We start from the raw sequence: 21753 nt of genomic DNA, 5'->3' as shown, positions 1-21753 counted from the left end.
AAAAAAAATGCAGAAAGCAGAGCAGGACAAGATCCAAGCTTCAAAGATTAACACAAAACTGCTGAGACTCACACAGGAAGGGCTGCAGAGCAGTCTCTGCTCGCTGTCCTCATTAAACAAGACACAAAAAACGAATTATTTGAGAAGAGGAAATAAGTAAAGGCTTTGCAGGTATTGCATGGCAGGAAAAGAGAATAATAAAGGGGAAAAAATCATAAAATTCCCAGATCCCAGGGACAGCAGCTTCTTGCTGGCATTATGGTGAGACCTGCAGGGGAAACACAGGAATGAATGCAGCAGGATTCCAGTCCAGCCCTGATCACTGAGGTCACCACAAGGGACTGGAAATTATTGCCCCAAAAAAGAAATTCGGAGTTTTTAAGCCTCCAGCCCCAGTAACCAAATGGCTCAGTGGGAATCACTGCTGGGAGGCAGCAGCCCAAGGCAGAAAATGTCATTTTGTCACAGAAAAAAGGGAGTGTGACAGCAGCAGGAGGTGCCACAGCTCTGCCAGGGTTTGGGGGACTGGTGGAAGGTGAGGGAAATCCATGGTGCCCCCCAAAACAATTGACCAGTGTCCCAATTCCCATTTTCTCTTCCATGATGTCCAATTCCCATTTTCTCTCCCTGGGTGCCAATTGTCCTTTTCCAGGGTCCCAATTCCCTTTTCCAGGATCCCAATTCCCATTTCCAGGGTACCAATTCCCATTTCCATGGTGCCAATTCCCATTTCCAGGGTGCCAATTCCCATTTCCAGGGTCCCAATTCCCATTTCCAGGGTGCCAATTCCCATTTTCTCTCCCAGCATCCCAATTCCCATTTCCAGGGTGCCAATTCCCATTTCCATGGTGCCAATTCCCATTTCCAGGGTGCCAATTCCCATTTCCAGGGTCCCAATTCCCATTTCCAGGATGCCAATTCCCATTTCCATGGTGCCAATTCCCATTTCCAGGGTCCCAATTCCCATTTCCAGGGTCCCAATTCCCATTTCCAGGTCCCAATTGCATTTCCAGGGTGCCAATTCCCATTTCCATGGTGCCAATTCCCATTTTCCAGGGTCCCAATTGCCCTTTTCCAGGGTGCCAATTCCTATTTTCTCTTCCAGAATGCCAATTCCCATTTTCCAGGATCCCAATTCCCATTTTCTCTTCCCTGATGCCCAATTCCCATTTTCTCTCCCAGGATGCCAGTTGCCATTTTCCATGGTCCTAATTGCCATTTTCTTTTCCATGGTGCCAATTCTCATTTCCCAGAGTCCCAATTCCCATTTCCAGTGTCCCAATTCCCATTTCCAGTGTCCCAATTCCCATTTCCAGTGTCCCAATTCCCATTTCCATGGTCCCAATTCCCATTTCCAGGGTCCCAATTCCCATTTCTGTTGCAGGCCAAGCACACGGAGCAGCACGAGGGCCGCCTGTACCCCATCCCCCTGGAGGAGCTGCGGGCTGTGTTCCCCCATGGGCTGCCCCGGCGTTTCCAGCAGCAGGTATTCCAGCTTTTGGGCAATTCCTGAATCCCTGGACGTGCCCAAGGCCAGGCTGGGGCGGGTTTGGAACCCCCTGGGATCCCTCAAGGATCTCCCATCCAGCCCAGTTCCATGGCTGTGTGTGGGAAGAGCCAGATCTTTTTCTGTTGGATATTTTTTTGTGATATTTTCCTGTTGGAATGAGGGAGAGCAGTCATTCCTTGCCCTTTTTGTTGTTTTCAACATCTAAAAGAGGTGAGTGAACCACCCAGAGCAGCAGAGTTTGAGGGCTCCACCTCAGGCAGCTTTTCTTCCAGTGTTTTTCATCTCCAACATCCAAGCACAAAATGAATTGCAGAAATATTTTCTACAAATTTTCTCCCATTTTCAGAAGGCTTCAAACCTGGTTTTATTCCAGCGTGGATGCTTTTATGCATTTTTACAAAACTCAGAAGTTTACATTTACTCATTGGTCAGGAAAGACAAACAAAATGCTTATTGGAATAATTGCAGGTTTCTTTTATTTCTCCTCCTTTCTTTCTTGGTTTCTGTGTCAACAACCTTGGTAGAAAATTCTGATTTGTGTGAGGCAGATGGGGCTGTGCCAGAATGCAAAGTTGTTTTTCTTCACCTTCTTTCTTCTTCATGGGTTTGGGTGATGGTTTGTAATTGGACAGAAAAATCCACATTGTGGTATTGGAGGGATCAGTGATTGGGTTAAAAGGAAATAATCTAAGTGTCATTTCTTAATTGGATAGTTTGGTCTTAAAAGACCTTGCAACAAGAGCTATTGAACCATTTTGTGCCTGGTTAAGGAAAGGCTGCAGAACTCACGGTTGTGGGGCCGTAACACAGCTAAGAAATAATAATAAAACACCAGAGTGACCATGAACAACCATCTCAGGTGCCTTCAGTGCCCACCTGGAGAAGAGCTGGCAGCCTGCAGCAGGTTGGCAGCAGGGCTGGCACAGCTGGTTGGTGGCACTTTGGTGACTCTGTCCCTCCTCAGGTCCGGACCTTCAACGAGGCGCGGGTGATGGTGCGGCGGCCGGCGCTGGAGATCCTCAGCTACCTCAGGGGCGCCAACCTGGCCCACCCTGCTGTCAGATACGTCATCTGTATCCTTCACCTGGGGTGGAACAGAGAAACACCAGGAATTCCTGCAGGAGAGAGGGTGCTCTGCTCTCCAGGAGGTGGGGACTTTCATTCCCCAAGCACAAAATGCATTGCAGAAATATTTTCAGAATTTACAGGAATATTTTCAGAATTTACAGGAATATTTGGCTGTGTTGTAGTTGAGACACAGACAGTACTGAGACAGTAGAAAGCTGCACTCCATTTTCAGAAGGCAGATCTGTGATCTGTATCCTTCAACTGGGGTGGAATGAGGAGAAACACAAGGAATTCCTGCAGGGGAGAGGGTGCTCTGGTCTCCAGGAGTGGGGACTTTCATTCCCCAAGCACAAAATGAATTGCAGAAATATTTTCAGAATTTACAGAAATATTTTCAGAATTTACAGGAATATTTTCAGAATTTACAGGAATATTTTCAGAATTTACAGGAATATTTACAGAAATATTTTCAGAATTTACAGAAATATTTTCAGAATTTACAGGAATATTTTCAGAATTTACAGGAATATTTACAGAAATATTTTCAGAATTTACAGAAATATTTTTAGAATTTACAGGAACACTTTCAGAATTTACAGAAATATTTCCAGAATTTACAGGAATATTTCCAGAATTTACAGGAACAATTTCAGAATTTACAGGAATATTTTCAGAATTTACAGAAATATTTCCAGAATTTACAGAAATATTTTCAGAATTTACAGGAATATTTTTAGAATTTACAGGAACACTTTCAGAATATACAGGAATATTTCCAGAATTTACAGGAATATTTCCAGAATTTACAGGAATATTTACAGAAATATTTCCAGAATTTACAGGAATATTTTCAGAATTTACAGAAATATTTACAGAAATATTTTCAGAATATACAGGAATATTTCCAGAATTTACGGGAATATTTCCAGAATTTACAGGAATATTTCCAGAATTTACAGGAATATTTTCAGAATATACAGGAATATTTCCAGAATTTACGGGAATATTTTCAGAATTTACAGAAATATTTTCAGAATTTACAGGAATATTTGGCTTTGTTGTAGTTGAAAGCTTCACTCCATTTTCAGAAGGCAGATCTGTATCCTTCAACTGGGGTGGAACAAGAGAAACACAAGGAATTCCTGCAGGAGAGAGGGTGGTTGTGAGTCTGAGCTGTCTAACATCCAAGCACAAAATGAAATATTTTCAGAATTTACAGGAATATTTTCAGAATTTACAGGAATATTTTCAGAATTTACAGGAATATTTGGCTGTATTGTAGTTGAGACACAGACAATGCAAAGCAATACACTCCATTTTCAGAAGGCAGATCTGTGATCTGTATCCTTCCACTGCAATGGAATGAGGAGAAACACAAGGAATTCCTGCAGGAGAGAGGGTGGTTTGGTCTCCAGGAGGTGGGGACGTTCATTCCCCAAGCACAAAATGAATTGCAGAAATATTTTCAGAATTTACAGGAATATTTTCAGAATTTACAGAAATTCTGTGTTGTAGTTGAGACAGAGACAAAGCAACACACTCCATTTTCAGAAGGCAGATCTGTGATCTGTATCCTTCACCTGGGGTGGAACGAGAGAAACACAAGGAATTCCTGCAGGAGAGAGGGTGCTCTGGTCTCCAGGAGGTGGGGACTTTCATTCCAGTCCAACATCCAAGCACAAAATGAATTACAGAAATATTTTCAGAATTTACAGGAATATTTTCAGAATTTACAGAAATATTTACAGAAATATTTTCAGAATTTACAGGAATATTTTCAGAATTTACAGGAATATTTTCAGAATTTACAGAAATTCTGTTTGTAGTTGAGACAGAGACAAAGCAACACACTCCATTTTCAGAAGGAGATCTTATCGTATCCTTCAACTGGATGAACAAGAGAAACACCAGGAATTCTGCAGGGACAGGGTGCTCTGGTCTCCAGAGTTGGGACTTTCATTCCCCAAGCACAAAATGCATTACAGAAATATTTTCAGAATTTACAGAAATATTTACAGAAATATTTTCAGAATTTACAGGAATATTTTCAGAATTTACAGAAATATTTTCAGAATTTACAGAAATATTTACAGAAATATTTTCAGAATTTACAGGAATATTTTCAGAATTCACAGGAATATTTACAGAATTTACAGGAATATTTGGCTGTGTTGCAGCTGAGACAGAGACAAAGCAACACACTCCATTTTCAGAAGGCTCCAAACCTGGTTTTATTTTAGGATTCATGTTTTTCATTCATTCCTGTGCCGCGTGGTCACCTCAGGGAGCTCAGAGCTTGGGTGTCTTTAATTTCAACCCCTAATTTCAATTTGAACTCTTTCGTTTTAACCCCCTAATTTCAATTTGAACTCTAATTTTAACTCCTAATTTTAATTGTTTCATTTTAACCCCTAATTTCAATTTGAACTCTTTCATTTTAACCCCTAATTTCAATTTGAACTCTTTAACTCCTAATTTTAATTTTAACTCTTTAATTTTAACCCCTAATTTCAATTTGAACTCTTTAACTCCTAATTTACAATTTATTTAACCTATTTAATTTTAACTCTTAAATTTTAACCCCTAATTTCAATTTGAACTCTTTACTTTTAACTCCTAATTTTAACTGTTTAATTTTAACCCCTAATTTCAATTTGAACTCTTTAATTTTAACTGTTTAATTTTAACCCCTAATTTCAATTTGAACTCTTTAATTTTAACCCCTAATTTCAATTTGAACTCTTTCATTTTAACCCCTAATTTCAATTTGAACTCTTTACTTTTAACCCCTAATTTCAATTTGAACTCTTTCATTTTAACCCCTAATTTCAATTTGAACTCTTTAACCCCTGATTTCAGTTTGAACTCTTTCATTCCCCCAGACTCAGCAGCTCAGCACGCGGGCAGGCCGTGCGTGTGAACTCTTTCATTGCACGGGAGCTCTGTGTGTGCCGGTGCCACCCTCGCCCTGAGCCCGCTCTCTGCAGCAACCCCAGCCCACACAAACCCCAGTGGTTTTTCCAGAGCTTTCCTTGACAGCCCTTGGTGCAGACGGCGAGAGGGGCACGGGCAAGACGCTGACGCTGTGCCACGTGGTGCACTACTGCTGCCGGCAGGGCTGGCTGCTGCTGCACGTCCCTGACGGTGAGGAATCGGTGATGGTGCCACCCAACACACACACAGGGGCTGCAGCAGCTCCAGGGTACCCCAGCACAATCTGTCCGGGTTTTTCTGTAGTGGAAAAGGCTCAGAAAACACAAAAAACCCAAATTAAGTAAAGCATATTTTTATACCTGCTCACATGTCCTTGGGGGCCAGTTTGGTTTTCTCCATTGTAATGAGCATGGGAAGAGATTGTTTGGGAGTTGTAGGATATCCCAGCACAATCTACCCTTGTTTTTCCATAATGGAAAAGGCTCAGAAAACACAAAAAAAACAAATAAAATGGAGCATAATTAGTAATTTTCACCTGCTCATCCTTTGGGCCACTTTGGTTTTCTGCATTGTTAATGAGCATGGGAAGAGATTGTTTAGGAGCTGTAGGATATCCCAGCACAATCTATCCCTGTTTTTCCATAGTGGAAAAGGCTCATAAAACACAAAAAAACCAAATAAAATAGAACATAATTAGTTATTTTTACCTGCTCACACATCCTTTAGGCCAGTCTGATTTTCTCCATTGTTAATGAGCATGGGAAGAGATTGTCTGGGAGCTCTAGGACATCCCACCACAATCTATCCGTGTTTTTCTGTGGTGGAAAAGGCTCATAAAACACAAAACATAAAGCACAAAAAAAAACCAAATAAAGTAAAGCATAATTAGTTATTTTCACTTGCTCATCATTTGGGCCACTTTGGTTTTCTCCATTGTAATGAGCATGGGAAGAGATTGTTTGGGAGTTGTAGGATATCCCAGCACAATCTATCCTTGTTTTTCCATAGTGGAAAAGGCTCATAAAACACAAAAAAACCAAATAAAGTAGAGCATAATTAGTGATTTTCACTTGCTCATCCTTTGGGCCACTTTGGTTTTCTCCATTGTAATGAGCATGGGAAGAGATTGTTTGGGAGCTCTAGGATATCCCAGCACAATCTATCCTTGTTTTTCCATAGTGGAAAAGGCTCATAAAACACAAAAAAAACCAAATAAAATGGAGCATAATTAGTAATTTTCACTTGCTCATCATTTGGGCCACTTTGGTTTTCTCCATTGTTAATGAGCATGGGAAGAGATTGTTTGGGAGCTGTAGGATATCCCAGCACAATCTACCCTTGTTTTTCCATAGTGGAAAAGGCTCATAAAACATAAAACATAAAACACAAAAAAACCCCCAAATAAATCAGAGCATAATTAGTAATTTTCTCCTGCTCACACATCCTTTGGGCCAGTTTGGTTTTCTCCATTTTTAGTGAGCATGGGAAGAGATTGTTTGGGAGCTCTAGGATATCCCACCACAATCTACCCTTGTTTTTCCATAGTGGAAAAGGCTCATAAAACACAAAAAAACCAAATTAAGTAAAGCATAATTAGTGATTTTCACCTGCTCACACGTCCTTTGGGCCAGTTTGGTTTTCTCCATTGTTACCAAGCATGGGAAGAGATTGTCTGGGAGCTCTAGGATATCCCACCACAATCTATCCGTGTTTTTAAATAGTGGAAAAGGCTCATAAAACACAAAATATAAAACATAAAACACAAAAAACCCCAAATCAAAGCATAATTAGTTATTTTCACTTGCTCATCTTTTGGGCCACTTTGGTTTTCTCCATTTTTAATGAGCATGGGAAGAGATTGTTTGGGAGCTGTAGGATATCCCACCACAAACTTTGTTTTTCTGTGGTGGAAAAGGCTCATAAAACACAAAAACCCCCAAATAAAATAGAGCATTGCACCAACACCCCACCTCATACCATTATTTTGCCTAAAGAAAAAAAACCAAAATAAAATCCAAACCAACAGTTTGTTTTTTTTTTTTGTTTTTGCTGACAGCTCATCTGTGGGTGAAGAACTGCAAGGAGCTTTTTCCGTCCTCCTACAAGAAGGGCCGGCTGGATCAGCCCCTGCAGGCCTCGCTGTGGCTCAAGAACTTCAAAACCTCCAACGAGCGTTTTCTGGACGAGGTTTGTGGCTGCAAACCCCAACCCTGCCCTGGGCTGCTGCAGGAAAAGCACTCCAGATCCCCCTGGTGCTGCTCCACATTCTGCAATCCAGCCTTTCCCATCGTTGTGTTCTTCCCAACAGATAAAAACGCAAAAAAAATACATTTGGGGCAAAAGGGAAAGCACAGAGGAGGGCAGACCTTTGAGGGAAGTGGTGGAGCAGGTAAGGAGCAAACTCTGCTGCTGGCGTGGCCTCACCTTGGGGCACGAGATCCTGGGTTTGTGGGAGATTTCACCTAAAAATCCTAAAAATCTGAGTCCTGGGAAATAGCTGGTGTCTCCCTATGCACAAAAGATGATGTGGTGGATCTGGAAAGAAAATTGTACAGAGAATTTGGATAGATGGCAAAGCTAGAATTTGAAATTTCCATGTTTTGATGCTCAGGCTGCTCTTGGGAGAGGCTGTTTTTCAAACTGAATTTCAGTTTGTCTTCTCTTGGAGGAGCTGCCCAAAAGTCACCCCCAGAAGAAATCCTCTCCCTCTGAATTATTGTAATTATTTACTGCAGATAACTGCCCCACATGGTTTTAACAGTGTTAAACAGGGTTAATTTTAATTTACAGCAGATAAGTGCTCCACCTGGCTTTAGCAGTGTTAATTTTAATTAATAGCAGCTAACTGCCCCAACCTGGTTATAACAGTGTTAAACAGGGTTAATTATAATTAACAGCCCTAACTGCCCCAACCTGGTTATAACAGTGTTAATTTTAATTAACAGCAGCTAACTGCCCCACATGGTTTTATTTAACAGGGTTAAACAGTGTTAATTTTAATTAACAGCAGATAACTGCCCCACATGGTTTTAACAATATTAAACAGTGTTAATTTTAATTAATAGCAGCTAACTGCCCCAACCTGGTTATAACAGTGTTAATTTTAATTAACAGCAGGTAACTGCCCAACCTGGTTTTAGCAGTGTTAATTTTAATTAATAGCAGCTAACTGCCCCAACCTGGTTATAACAGTGTTAAATTAACAATTAACAGCAGATAACTGCCCCAACATGGTTTTAATAGTGTTGAATAGGGTTAATTTTAACAATTAACAGCAGATCACTGCTCCACTTGGTTTTAACAGCGTTAACATTAAGAATTAACAGCAGCTAACTGCCCCAACCTGGTTATAACAGTGTTAATTAAAATTTACAGCAGATAACTGCCCCAACCTGGTTTTAACAGTGTTAAACAGTGTTAATTTTAATTAATAGCAGCTAACTGCCCCACCTGGTTTTAACAGTATTAAACAGTGTTAATTTTAATTAATAGCAGCTAACTGCCCCACCTGGTTTTAACAGTGTTAAACAGTGTTAATATTTACAATTAACAGCCCTAACTGCCCCAACCTGGTTATAACAGTGTTAATTTTAATTAATAGCAGCTAACTGCCCCACCTGATTGTAACAGTGTTAAACAGGGTTAATTTTAATTAACAGCAGCTAACTGCCCCACCTGGTTTTAACAGTGTTGAACAGTGTTAATTGTAATTAACAGGAGATAACTGCCCCACATGGTTTTAACAGTGTTAATTTAACAATTAACAGCAGCTAACTGCCCCAACCTGGTTATAACAGTGTTAATTATAATTAACAGCAGATAACTGCCCCACATGGTTTTAACAGTGTCGAATCGGGTTAACGTTAACAATGAAGATAACCGCCCTGTCTCTAACAGATGACAAACAGAACACAACCTAAGGCAGAAGCACCTGAGCTGTGCCTCGTCTCCCTGTTTTAACAGTGTTGAATAATGTTAATTTTAACAATTAAGAGAGGATAACCGCCCTATCTCTAAAGAGGGCAAACAGAGCCCAGCCCAGGACAGAAGCAGCTGAGCTGTGCCTCGTCTCCCCGTTTTAACAGTGTTGAATAGCGTTAATTTTAACAATTAAGATAAATGCCCTGTCTCTACAGAGGGCAAACAGACCCCTAGCTAAGACAGAGGCGGCTGAGCCGTGTCTGTGTCCCTGTTTAACAGTGTCGAATCGGGTTAACGTTAACAGTGACGATAACCGCCCTGTCTCTAACAGATGACAAACAGAACACAACCTAAGGCAGAAGCACCTGAGCTGTGCCTCATCCCCATGTTTTAACAGTGTTGAATAATGTTAATTTTAACAACTAAGAGAAGATAACCGCCCTATCTCTAAAGAGGGCAAACAGAGCCCAACCTAGGACAGAAGCGGCTGAGCCGTGTTTGTGTCCCTGTTCTAACAGTGTTGAATAGTGTTAATTTTAACAATTAAGAGAGGATAACCGCCCTGTCTCTAACAGATGACGAACAGAGCCCAGGCCAGGGCAGAGGCGGCTGAGCTGTGCCTGATCTCCATGTTTTAACAGTGTTGAATAGTGTTAATTTTAACAATTAAGAGAAGATAACCGCCCTGTCTCTAACAGATGCCCAACCCCAAGCTCTCGGTTTGTCCCGCAGGGGCTGGCGCGGGCCCGCAGCGCCAGCGATGCCGTGGGGGCGCTGCTGCGGGAGCTGCGGCTGCAGGGCCGGCGCGGGCCCCGGCCCGTCCTGGTGGCCGTGGACGGCGCCAACGCGCTCTGGGGCAGGACCACGCTGAGCAAGGAGGACAAGAGCGCCGTGAGGATGGGCCGGGGGGCTGGGACGCCAAAAACACCCCATTGCTGAAGGCTTCTCTTCAAAAAAACTGGTTTTGTTCTAGCATGCATGCTTTTTATACGTATATATATATATATATATATATATTATATATATATAGTGTATATATATATATAATATATATAGTGTATATATATACTATACTATATATATACTATATAGCATGCGTGCTTTTTATACATATATAATATATATTATATATTATATATATTATATATATAGTGTGTATATATATAATATATATAGTGTATATATATACTATATATACTATATATATAGTATAGTATAACATATAATATATGTTATACTATATATATATCATATATATATATACTCTATATATAGTATAACATATTATATAGTTCTTACAAAACTCAGAAGTTGGCGCTTTACTCATTCTCACGAGAGACAAAGTGCTCATAGTTTCTTTTATTTCTCCTCTTTTCTGTCTTGGTTTCTGTGTCAACAACCTTGGTAGAAAATTCTCTCAGGTTTCTTTTATTTCTCCTCCTTTCTTTCTTGGTTTCTGTGTCAACTACCTTGGCAGAAAATTCTCTCAGGTTTCTTTTATTTCTCCTCTTTTCTGTCTTGGTTTCTGTGTCAACACCCTTGACAGAAAATTCTTTCTGGTGTAAACACGGATCCTCTTCTCAAACTTCTCTCTGGCTCACAGAAGTCACTGTAAAACCTCTTCCACAGGTGCCTTTTTGGGTTACCTAAAAACAAACAAAACTTAAAAGTTTGGGGTTTTAGAATATAGAAAGAAATATGAAGCAAGATAGAAGTTTTAGAGCAAAGTTGTTCTTCTTTAGGCCAGACAAAATGAAGAGAATAAAAGCAGTTCTTTTTATTGAGGGGCCTTCAGGTACATTTTGGGCAGACAAAGGCCCCAGGGGCTGCACACAAAATAGACAACACAGGTTTCACACTTTTAGAAATTTGGTTCATTTCTATTTTGGGGGTTAATGTTCCAATTGCAGCTCCAGGTAATGAAATAATTGACCCCAAATTTGCTCCCCACAACTCACTTTTATTTTACATTTCTCAAGGCCTGAGGCACTGAGGTGTCCTTGATTGCCAGGCCTGGAGAGGAATTGTTGTGTCTGCCCAAAATGGGAGAGCTGGAGCTAACACTGTACATGGAGTTGAGAGTTATACACCAAAGAATTGCAGGATTACAGATATAGAAAATTTATAAAATATAAATTTATTTACATAATATTTTAAAATTATGAATATATTTAAAAATTATATATATGATGTTTTAAAATTATAAAAGCTAAAATCCTGAGGCATCATTTCCCCAGAGCTCTGCCCTGGGGGATTCCTGTGCAGGGGGAGCTGTTTAATTTTAGTTCTGTGACAATCCTGAAAGTGTTCAGGCTCTGGAGGGGCCTGAAAGGTTCACATTGTGCTTTAGACAATTTTCCTGAGTTTTTCCTGTCTCTCCCTGAGGCAGAAGTGCAGGTGGGTGTTGTTGGAGGTGCTCAGTGCATGGCTCAGGCTCGCTTTGAGGGAAAGCAAAGCTAAAAAGGTGCCTGGAGGACAGAAATGATCCTGCCAGGCTGGGGAAGGAGGGGAGGGGAATTTGAAGTGCTGGCAATGCAGCAGTGACGCAGAAATCTCCACCAGGTCTCTCCTGAGGAGCTGACGCTCGTGCACAACCTGCGGAAGATGCTGAGGAACGACTGGGTGAGTTCCAGGCTCTGCCTCTGCCAGCAGCGAAATCCCAGCAGGGAAATCCCAACAATGAAATCCCAGCAGGGAAATCCCAGCAATGAAATCCCAGCAGTGAAATCCCAGCAGTGAAATCCCAACAATGAAATCCCAGCAGGGAAACCCCAGCAGGGAAATCCCAACAGTGAAACCCCAAAAGTGAAATCCCAGCAGCGAAATCCCAGCAGCGAAATCCCAGCAATGAAATCCCAGCAGTGAAACCCCAAAAGTGAAATCCCAACAGTGAAATCCCAGCAATGAAATCCCAGAAATGAAATCCCAGCAGTGAAATCCCAACAGTGAAATCCCAGCAGTGAAATCCCAGCAGCGAAATCCCAGAAATGAAATCCCAACAGCGAAATCCCAGCAGTGAAATCCCAACAGTGAAATCCCAACAATGAAATCCCAGCAGTGAAATCCCAAAAGTGAAATCCCAACAGTGAAATCCCAACAATGAAATCCCAACAGTGAAACCCCAGCAGTGAAATCCCAGCAGTGAATCTGCCCCAAGCCCAAAGCCAGAGTGCAGCCGTGCTGAGGGAGAGCTGCAGTCTCAGCCGTGTTTGTGAGCAGGGTGAGCACAGCTGGATCTGCAGCTGCATTTCCTGATCCCCTGGCAGGCTCTGCTGGGGACCCTGAGCTGGAGGTGTCTGACAGCCCCAGCCCTTTGGGTTGTGACACCTGGACATGAGCTGTACATTCATTTTCCCTGTGCTCACATGGAGCAGCCTGGTTAGTGTGCTGTGGAGCATTATAAAAAGTTAATCTTGCAGAATTTGTGAAGAATCCAGGTCCCAGAATGGGATTTTAAAGCCCACCCAGTGCCACCTCCTGCCGTGGGCAGGGACATTGCCCACTGTCCCAGGCTGCTCCCACTGTCCCAGGCTGCTCCCACTGTCCCAGGCTGCTCCCAGCCCTGCCCAGCCTGGCCCTGGGCACTGCCAGGGGTGCAGGGGCAGCCCCAGCTGCTCTGGGCACCTGTGCCAGGGCTGCCCACCCTCACAGCCAGGAATTCCTTCCCAGTATCCCACCCAGCCCTGATTGCTGTGAAACCATTCCCCCTGTCCTGTCCTGTCCCTCCATCCCTGTCCCCTGTCCCTCTCCAGCTCTCCTGGAGCCCCCTCAGGCCCTGGAGCTCTCCCTGGAGCTTTCCCTTCTCCAGCCTGGCTCCAGAGGGGCTCCACCATGGAACCCTGCTCTGGACTGGCTCCAGCAGCTCCATCCTGCCATAAAACGACACCCCAGGGGTTGATCCTAAGCCAGCAGTGAGTTTGCAGCTGACAGGATTTTTATTTCTGCTCTGCTTTCCAGAGTGGAGGTGCCATTGTGACCACCCTGAGCCAGACTGGCTCTCTCTTCAAGCCCAGCTCAGCCTACACTCCCCAGGAGCTGCTGGGCAAGGTCAGTCACGGCCTCTTTGGGGTTTTTTCCCCCTCTTCACTTTGGGAAACAAACAAAAAAATTGTTTGGTGAGCTGGTTCTGTTCAAGGGGACAGTGCTGAGGGTCTCTGGGGGTCACACACACCTTTGGGTCAGCAGGGCCCTGAGTGCCCTGGGCTGGGGCAGTTTGGGCACCACAGTCTGGAAAGGTCTGGGGCTGCTGAGGGGGTCCCAAGGAGGGACGTGAGGATGAGGAGCATCTGAGGGCATTTCTGTGCAGCTGGAAAAGAGGAGCCCGAAAGGAGATCCCAGGGATCTGCAGCTCCTCCAGAGGGGCAGCTCTGACTTCTGTGAGCAGCACAGGACCCAAGGGAGTGCCTGGAGCTGTGTCAGGGAGGGTTGGGCTGGAGAGCAGGAAAAGGCTGGATCTGGATGGATTGGGATGGAGAGCAGGGAAAGGTTGGATCTGGATGGACTGGGATGGAGAGCAGGAAAAGGCTGGATCTGGATGGACTGGGCTGGAGAGCAGGAAAAGGCTGGATCTGGATGGACTGGGCTGGAGAGCAGGAAAGTTTGGATCTGGGTGGACTGGGCTGGAGAGCAGGAAAAGGATGGATTAGGATGGACTGGGCTGGAGAGCAGGAAAAGGCTGGATCTGGATGGACTGGGCTGGATGGGAGAGCAGGAAAAGGCTGGATCTGGATGGACTGGGCTGGATGGGAGAGCAGGAAAAGGCTGGATCTGGATGGATTGGGATGGAGAGCAGGAAAAGGCTGGATCTGGATGGACTGGGATGGAGAGCAGGAAAAGGCTGGATCTGGATGGACTGGGATGGAGAGCAGGGAAAGGCTGGATCTGGATGGACTGGGATGGAGAGCAGGAAAAGGCTGGATCTGGATGGGCAGCAGGAAAAGGCTGGATCTGGATGGACTGGGATGGAGAGCAGGAAAAGGCTGGATCTGGATGGACTGGGATGGAGAGCAGGGAAAGGTGGATCTGGATGGACTGGAGGGCAGGAAAAGGTTGGATCTAGGATGGACTGGGATGGAGGGGCGGGAAAAAGGCTGGATCTGGATGGACTGGGCTGGATGGAGAGCAGGAAAAGGCTGGATCTGGATGGACTGGGTTGGACAGCAGGGAAAGGCTTTTCTCCCAGAGGGCATGGGCACCAACAGGGCACGGGCACAGCCCCAGAGCTCTGCCAGAGCTCCAGGAGCGCTTGGACTCCGCTCCCAGGCACAGGGCGGGGTCGCTGGGCTGTCCCAGGGCCAGGACCGGGGGGTCCCTGTGGGTCCCTTCCAGCTCTGGGTCCCCCATAACTCCATGGCTGAGCTCGGGCCGTGTCCCCGGCCAGCCCCGGCACTGACCGAGCCTGCCCTCCCTTCCCAGGAGGGTTTCGATGCCTTGGACCCCTTTGTGCCCATCCCGGTGCCCAACTACAGCCCCAAGGAGTTCGAGAGCTGCTACGGCTACTACCTGGAGCGGAGGTGGCTGCAGCACGAGAAAGGTCGGTGCTGGGCGAGGGGGAGACCGGAGCTGTTCCCTCCATCCCTCCTCCAGCTCAGTTTTGCTCTGTTTTTCTCTCTCGCAGCGCACACCGAGGACGGCAAAGCGGAGCTGCAATTCCTCAGCGGCTCCAACCCGCGGCAGCTGGACCGGCTGGCGGGGCCCCTGTAGCGCAATAAAGGCTCCGTTCCCCCGCTCTCCGTGCCCGTGTCCGTGTCCGTGTCCCGCGTCCGTTCCCGCCCCCGCCGGCGGCCCCGCCCGTCCGGGGCGGGCCCCGTGACGCGCTCCCGGTTCCGTTGCTGCGCGGCGATGCCGGGGGAGGCGGTCACGCTGCAGCTCGGGCACTACTCGGGCTGCGTGGGCGCGCACTGGTGGGGGCTGCAGGTGCGGGCGGGGCCGGGGCCGGGGGTCGGGGGTCGGGCCGGGCCCGGGGCTCGCTCTGATCGCGTCTCGCCCGCCGCCGTTCCCCGCAGGCCGCCGCGCTGCGCAGCCCCAGCGAGCACAACGAGCTCCGCGCGGCCGCGCTGCTCCGCTCCGCGCGGGGCCCGGGCGGCACCGAGAGCCCCGAGCCGCGGCTGGTGGCGCTGGAGCTGAAAGGTACCGCGGGCGGGGTGCGGGCACCGGGCGGGACGCGGGCACCGGGCGGGATGCGGGCACCGGGATGGGTGCGGGCAGCAGATGGGTGCGGGCAGCAGGGCGAATGGGGGCACCGGGCGGGATGCGGGCACCGGGATGGGTGCGGGCACCGGGATGGATGGATGCGGGCACCGGGCGGGATCGGGCAGCAGGGGAATGCGGGCACGGGTGGGTGCGGGCACCGGATGGATGGATGCGGGCACCGGGCGGGATGCGGGCACCGGGATGGGTGCGGGCACCGGGCGGGATGGATGCGGGCACCGGGCGGGATGCGGGCACCGGGCGGCCCCGCCGTGACCGGGCTCTGTTTGCAGGCGGCGTGGGCGCGCTCAGAGCGGACGGGGCGGACACGGAGCCGCCGGTGAGCTGGTGAGTGCGGGATGGGACGGGATGGGACGGGAGGGAACGGGATGGGACGGGGGTGGAATGGGGCCAGCGGTGAGTGCGGGACGGGGCGGGCACGGAGCCGCCGGTGAGCTGGGGAGTGCGGGATGGGACGGGATGGCATGGGACGGAGCCGCCGGTGAGTGCGGGAGGGAATGGGACGGGATGGGACGGAGCCGCCGGTGAGTGCGGGATGGGGTGGGAGGGAACGGGAGGAAACGGGACGGGGCCCCGGTGAGCTGGGGAGTGCGGACGGGGCGGGACGGGGATGGGGCCGCCGGTGAGTGCGGGACGGGACCGGAGCCTCCGCTAAACGGGTGAATGCGGGACAGTGCGGGCCGGGCCGGGGCCCCGGTGAGCGCGGTGCGGGCCGGGCCGGGTCCCGCAGCCGCCGCCGCTTTGTGTCGCAGGGACGGCGCTGTCGCCGATTGCCGGGAGCGGGGCCGCGCGCCGCGGGACACCGGGAGCCGCAGGGTGAGCGCGGCCGCGGGGCCCGCACCGCCCCCGGCCCGGCTCCGAGGGGCAGCGCCCGCTGACCGGGCCGGGATTGTTCCCGCAGGGAGACGCGGCCGGGGACGCCAAGGGGAACGCGGGCGCTGCGGGGCCAGGTTTGTGCGGGCTGGGGTCGTTCTCTGGCTTTCATCGGCTCCAGAATGGCAGAAATCAGAATTCGCTGGTTCCTGCTGTGGGAGAAGGAAAACTGCGGGATAACAGCGCTCGGCTTATGGAGAGCTGGGCCAGATGGGCTGAGCCAGTTTTTTAACTTATCCAGGTTTTTCAGCCCAGCAGATGGGCTAAAAAAACCGTCCCCTGGATAAGTTAAAAAATTGGTTTTGCATTTCGGGGATGCTCAGAGCTCAAAGAGGATGCTCAGAGCATGTTAGAAAATTGATTTTACATTCATGGGGATGCTCAGAGCTGAAAGGGGATTCTCAGGAATGGAAAGGGGATGGTCAGAGCTGAAAGGGGACACTTGGAACATGTTAGAAAACTGATTTTACATTCATGGGGATGCTCACAGCAGAAAGGGGATGCTCAGGAACTGAAAAGAGATGGTTAGAGTATGTTAGAAAACTGATTTTACATTCATGGGGATGCCCAGAGCAGAAAGGGGATGCTCAGAACATGTTAGAAAGCTGATTTTACATTCATGGGGATGCTTAGAGGAGAAAGGGGATGCTCAGGGCTCAAAGAGAATGCTCAGAACTCAAAAGGGAGGCTCAGAGCTCAAAGGGGATGGTCAGAACATGTTAGAAAGCTGATTTTACATTCATGGGGATGCTCAGAGCTGAAAGGGGATTCTCAGGAATGGAAAGGGGATGGTCAGAGCTGAAAGGGGATGCTTGGAACATGTTAGAAAGCTGATTTTACATTCATGGGGATGCTCAGAGGAGAAAGAGAATGCTCAGAGCTCAAAGGGGATGGTCAGAACATGTTAAAAAATTGATTTTACATTCATGGGGACGCTCAGAGCTGCCAGGACCTTTGCTCTCCGCTCTCCTGCAGGGTCCCAGGACGCTCCCTCCCCCAGGCTCTGGTCCGATTACCTCAGTGTGAACCTGCACCCCCAGAGTCTCTACGTGATCCGGCAGTACCTGCACGATGGGTACGGCCGGGGCTTCGCTCCTGAGCCCAAACAGGGCTGAGTTTTGCCTTTAAGGGTGAACAAAAGGGATAAAATAACCCCTCTTTACCCCTTTTTCCCTCAGGGATTGTGGCTGTCTCGAAGGCTTTGGGCAAGGTGAAAGCCTCCTGCAGGACCCTGCCTGTGTGGAGGAGCTGGAAGATCGGCTGCACTTCTTTGTTGAGGAGTGTGATTACCTCCAGGTCCTCACCTTGTCCCAGCTCCCTTTGCTCCCAGGAAACTTTCTGCTCAAGGAGAAGCAGAACCTGAGGTGCTGCTGCTGTTTCCCACAGGGGTTTCAGGTCCTCTGTGACCTCCACAATGGATTCTCTGGAGTTGGTGCCCGGGTGACGGAGCTGCTCCACGATGAGTACGCGCGCAAGGGGATCCTGACGTGGGGCCTGACTCCGGTCCTGGGTGCTGTGGGAGTGAGTAACCCCTGAGGGAGCCCAGCCTGGCTTTGACAGGTTCGTGTTGGTTCCAAGGGTTGGATTTTTCCCCCCCAGGACCCTCAGAAGAGTTTCTGCAGACTGATGAACACAGCCCTGGGCATTGCCCACCTGTCCCGGCACAGCTCTCTCTTCTGCCCTCTGTCACTCAATGGCAGCTTGGGACTCAGGCCAGAACCTCCTGTGACATTTCCATACATAAAATACAATGTGAGTGCTGCCCTTGAGCTCCTGCAGCTTTACCCCTCTCTCTCTGTGCTTTGGTGGTTTTTCTTGGTGCTGTTCTGCTCAGCAGAGACCTTTTCCTCCTTTTTCACTGGCACTTAACCGCCAACTTTTCATTTCTGTAGTTTTCTTCCTGCTTTTGAAAATATTAACACATTTCCTTGGCCCTCGTGCTTTCTGGTGGGTGCTGGCACTGAAGAAAAGCCTTTTACTATAATTATTCCCCATGTTTGGAGTAACTCCAGCCTCACTGGAGCTTCAGGGAGCCAAAAAAGATAAGAAAAGTGGCAGCAAAGCATTTGTTAACCAACAGCTGGGCTGGAGCTGCAGTTCCACCCTGGCTGCTTATCCTAACCGTGAAATAACTGCAGGCCACCTCTTTTAAAGGCACAATTTACAATCCACCTCTTTTAAAGGCACAATTTACAATCCACCTCTTTTAAAGGTACAATTTGCAAACCACCTCTTTTAAAGGCACAATTTACAATCACCTCTTTTAAAGGCTCAATTTCAATCCACCTCTTTTAAATGCACAATCTTTAAAGGCACAATTTGCAATCCACCTCTTTTAAAGGCACAACTAAAACACCTCTTTAAGCAAATTTACACTCCGCCTCTTTAAAGGCACAACTTAAAATCCACCTCCTTTAAAGGCACAACTTAAAATCCACCTCCTTTAAAGGCACAATTTACAATCCACCTCTTTTAAAGGCACGATTTGCAAACCACCTTCTTTAAAGGCACAATTTACAATCCAGCTCCTTTAAAGGCTCAATTTAGAACCTGAGTTAGGTTAAACACACAATCTGTGTTTTCCTGCCGTGTCTCCTCCCCAGGCATCCCTGAGCTACCACAGCTCTGCCGTTCTGGCTGCAGCCCTGGACACGCTCACGGCTCCCTACAGGCTCTGCTCCTCGCAGGCCTCCATGCTGCACCTCGCCGACTCGCTCACCTTCTCTGGGAGGAAGGTGAGGATGAGGAGGGGCCCTTCCAGCTGTGCTGCACGGCCCCAGCTGTGCCAGGAGAGCGGCCCAGCCTGTTCTGTCACCCAAATCCAGGTTGTGGCTGCCTGGGCAGCTCTGCCCCTGCCCGCCCTGGCCGGCTCCGCGCTGCCCGACGTGCTGGGTGCCCACCGGGACGTGCCCTGGCAGCTCCTGTCCTCCTGCAAGGAGCGGAAATTCAGCTCCTGCTTTGCCCAGTCGGCCGTGCTGCGAGGGCTGTGCCAGGAGCAAGGCAGCAGCAGGTAAAGCAGCAGCTGAGCTGCACCTCTGCAGGGTTCAGACACCCACTGAGGGGCAGGGCAGGGAATGATGCTGCTGAGTTTAGAGCAAAACGGCCAAAGAGGAGCTGGGAAATGCTGAGTTTGCCTTGCAGGGAGAGAGAGAGCCCCGAGCAGGTGCTCCAGCAGTACCTGCACACGCAGTTCCCGGGAGCCTTCAGGTGGGTGCGGGTTGGGGCTGCACTGGCACGGGTGGGTGCGGGTTTGGGGCTGCACTGGCACGGGTGGGTGCGGGTTTGGGCTGCATTGGCACGGGTGGGTGCGGGTCTGGAGCTGCATTGGCACGGGTGGGTGCGGGTTTGGGGCTGCACTGGCACGGGTGGGTGCGGGTTGGGGCTGCATTGGCACGGGTGGGTGCGGGTTTGGAGCTGCATTGGCACGGGTGGGTGCGGGTTGGGGCTGCACTGGCACGGGTGGGTGCGGGTTGGGCGCATTGGCACGGGTGGGTGCGGGGTTGGAGCTGCACTGGCACGGGTGGGTGCGGGTTTGGGGCTGCATGGCAGGGTGGTGCGGGTGGCACAGGACGCGTGGGGGGACTTGTGGTGTCCCCCCAGCACGCCCGGTGCTCCAGGCAGCCTGGGCCCACCCGGGCCCCCTCCCGCAGTCTCCGCGCCCTGCCCCACCCGGGACCGAGCCCGGTGTTTCCTCCCGCAGTCAGACAGCCCGGACTCCGCGGGCAGAGGCCCGGGGCTTACGAAAGGCAACCCAAGTAATCAATGACAACCCCAAAGTTATCATGGCAACAAAGTTATCAATGGCAATACCCAATTGTCAATGACATCCCAAAGTTATCAATGCAACCCAAAGTTATCAGGACACCCAAATTATCAATGACACCCAATATCAATGACAACCCCAAAGTTATCAATGACAACCCAAAGTTATCAATGACAGCCCAAATTATCAATGACAACCCAAAGTTATCAATGGCAACCCCAAGTTATCAATGACATCCCAAAGTTATCAATGACAACCCCAAGTTATCAATGGCAACCCAAAGTTATCAATGACAACCCAAAGTTATCAATACAACCAGATTATCAATGAAAAAAGTTTCAATACAATCCAAAGTTATCAATAACCAGATTTCAATAACCCAAATTTCAATAACAAAAAATTACAAATAACAATTACCAATAAAAATTGTCAATAACCAAAATTATCAATAACCAGGATTAATAACCCAAATTATCAATAACCAAAATTATTAATAACCAAAATTATCAATAACCAGAATTATCAATAACCAGGGTTATCAATAACCCAAATTATCAATAACCAAAATTATTAATAACCAGGATTATAAATAACCTGGATTATCAATAACCAAAATTATCAATAACCAAAATTATTAATAACCAAAATTATCAATAACCAGATGTCTGTTTAACCCTTGCCGTGCCAGGGTGGTGGCTGAGGGTTTGGCGCTGTTTAACCCTTTCTGTGCCCCATGTCTGGCGCTGTTTAACCCTTTCTGTGCCTGATGTCTGGCGCTGTTTAACCCTTTTTGTCTGGTGCAGTTTAACCCTTTGTGTGCCCGCTGTCTGGCGCAGTTTAACCCTTTCTGTGCCTGAGGTTCTGGCACTGTTTAACCCTTTCTGTGCCCGCTGTCTGGCACTGTTTAACCCTTTCTGTGCCCGATGTCTGGCGCAGTTTAACCCTTTCTGTGCCCGCTGTCTGGCGCAGTTTAACCCTCCCCATGCCCATCTCCCCGCAGCCGTGGGCAGCGTGCCCGTGCTGGCGGCCCTGCAGAGCTGCCCTGCCCTGCGGGCGCTGCTCTCGGGGCTGGCCCGGGAGCTGCGGCCCCGGCGCTGGGGCAGCTCCTGCACGGCCGGGCTGGAGCTCGACGACGTCCAGGAGGCCCTGGAGGAGCTGCGGAGCCTGGCCCAGTGCTACGAGACAGGGACAGAGACAGGAGCTGCGGCCGATGGATCCCAGGATGAGGCAGATTCCGACTGATCCACAGCGGGGACTGGCTTTGAGATGGCTCCCACAATAAAGGGAATTGTTTTGGAGATGCCCTTCTCGTTTTATTACCAAAAAAAAAATCTTCTGTTTCTTCTTCTCATTTTATTACCAAAAAAAAAAATCTGGGTGGACTTTTCCACTACCCCAAAAAAAAAATCTTCTGTTTCTTCTTCTCATTTTATTACCAAAAAAAAAAATCTGGGTGGAGTTTTCCACCTACTCA

The 21753-nt window shown here is 48.3% G+C and overlaps 2 protein-coding genes across 5 annotated transcripts in view; both read left to right on the top strand.

Annotated features, from left to right (window-relative positions):
• Positions 1-15161, top strand: part of DAP3 (death associated protein 3) — a 32347-nt gene extending 17186 nt beyond the window's left edge. For 3 of the 4 annotated variants that reach the window (XM_064732397.1, XM_064732399.1, XM_064732398.1), the window contains exons 5-13: positions 1385-1486; positions 2475-2583; positions 5630-5722; positions 7569-7699; positions 7821-7901; positions 10166-10324; positions 11996-12055; positions 13391-13480; positions 14849-15161. In XM_064732397.1, coding sequence (XP_064588467.1) covers positions 1385-1486; positions 2475-2583; positions 5630-5722; positions 7569-7699; positions 7821-7901; positions 10166-10324; positions 11996-12055; positions 13391-13480; positions 14849-15136 — 1113 coding nt within the window. In that variant the 3' untranslated portion in view covers positions 15137-15161. The remainder of the gene's footprint in view (positions 1-1384; positions 1487-2474; positions 2584-5629; positions 5723-7568; positions 7700-7820; positions 7902-10165; positions 10325-11995; positions 12056-13390; positions 13481-14848) is intronic. The other variant, XM_064732401.1, reaches the window with a different exon arrangement.
• Positions 15162-15243: 82 nt separating this feature from the next.
• On the top strand, positions 15244-21577 carry MSTO1 (misato mitochondrial distribution and morphology regulator 1). Its single transcript, XM_064732291.1, has 13 exons — positions 15244-15349; positions 15439-15562; positions 15916-15970; positions 16396-16459; positions 16545-16593; positions 17492-17591; positions 17695-17812; positions 17903-18037; positions 18116-18268; positions 19120-19251; positions 19342-19526; positions 19658-20008; positions 21116-21577. The coding sequence occupies exons 1-13, from the start codon at positions 15275-15277 to the stop codon at positions 21519-21521; spliced, it is 1947 nt and encodes a 648-aa protein (XP_064588361.1). The 5' UTR covers positions 15244-15274; the 3' UTR covers positions 21522-21577.
• Positions 21578-21753: the final 176 nt, after the last annotated feature.

This window comes from Zonotrichia leucophrys, chromosome 25 (assembly GCF_028769735.1).
Source record: "Zonotrichia leucophrys gambelii isolate GWCS_2022_RI chromosome 25, RI_Zleu_2.0, whole genome shotgun sequence".
In the NCBI taxonomy this organism is placed as follows: Eukaryota; Metazoa; Chordata; class Aves; order Passeriformes; family Passerellidae; genus Zonotrichia; species Zonotrichia leucophrys.
This window is presented reverse-complemented; position numbering and strand designations above follow the sequence as displayed.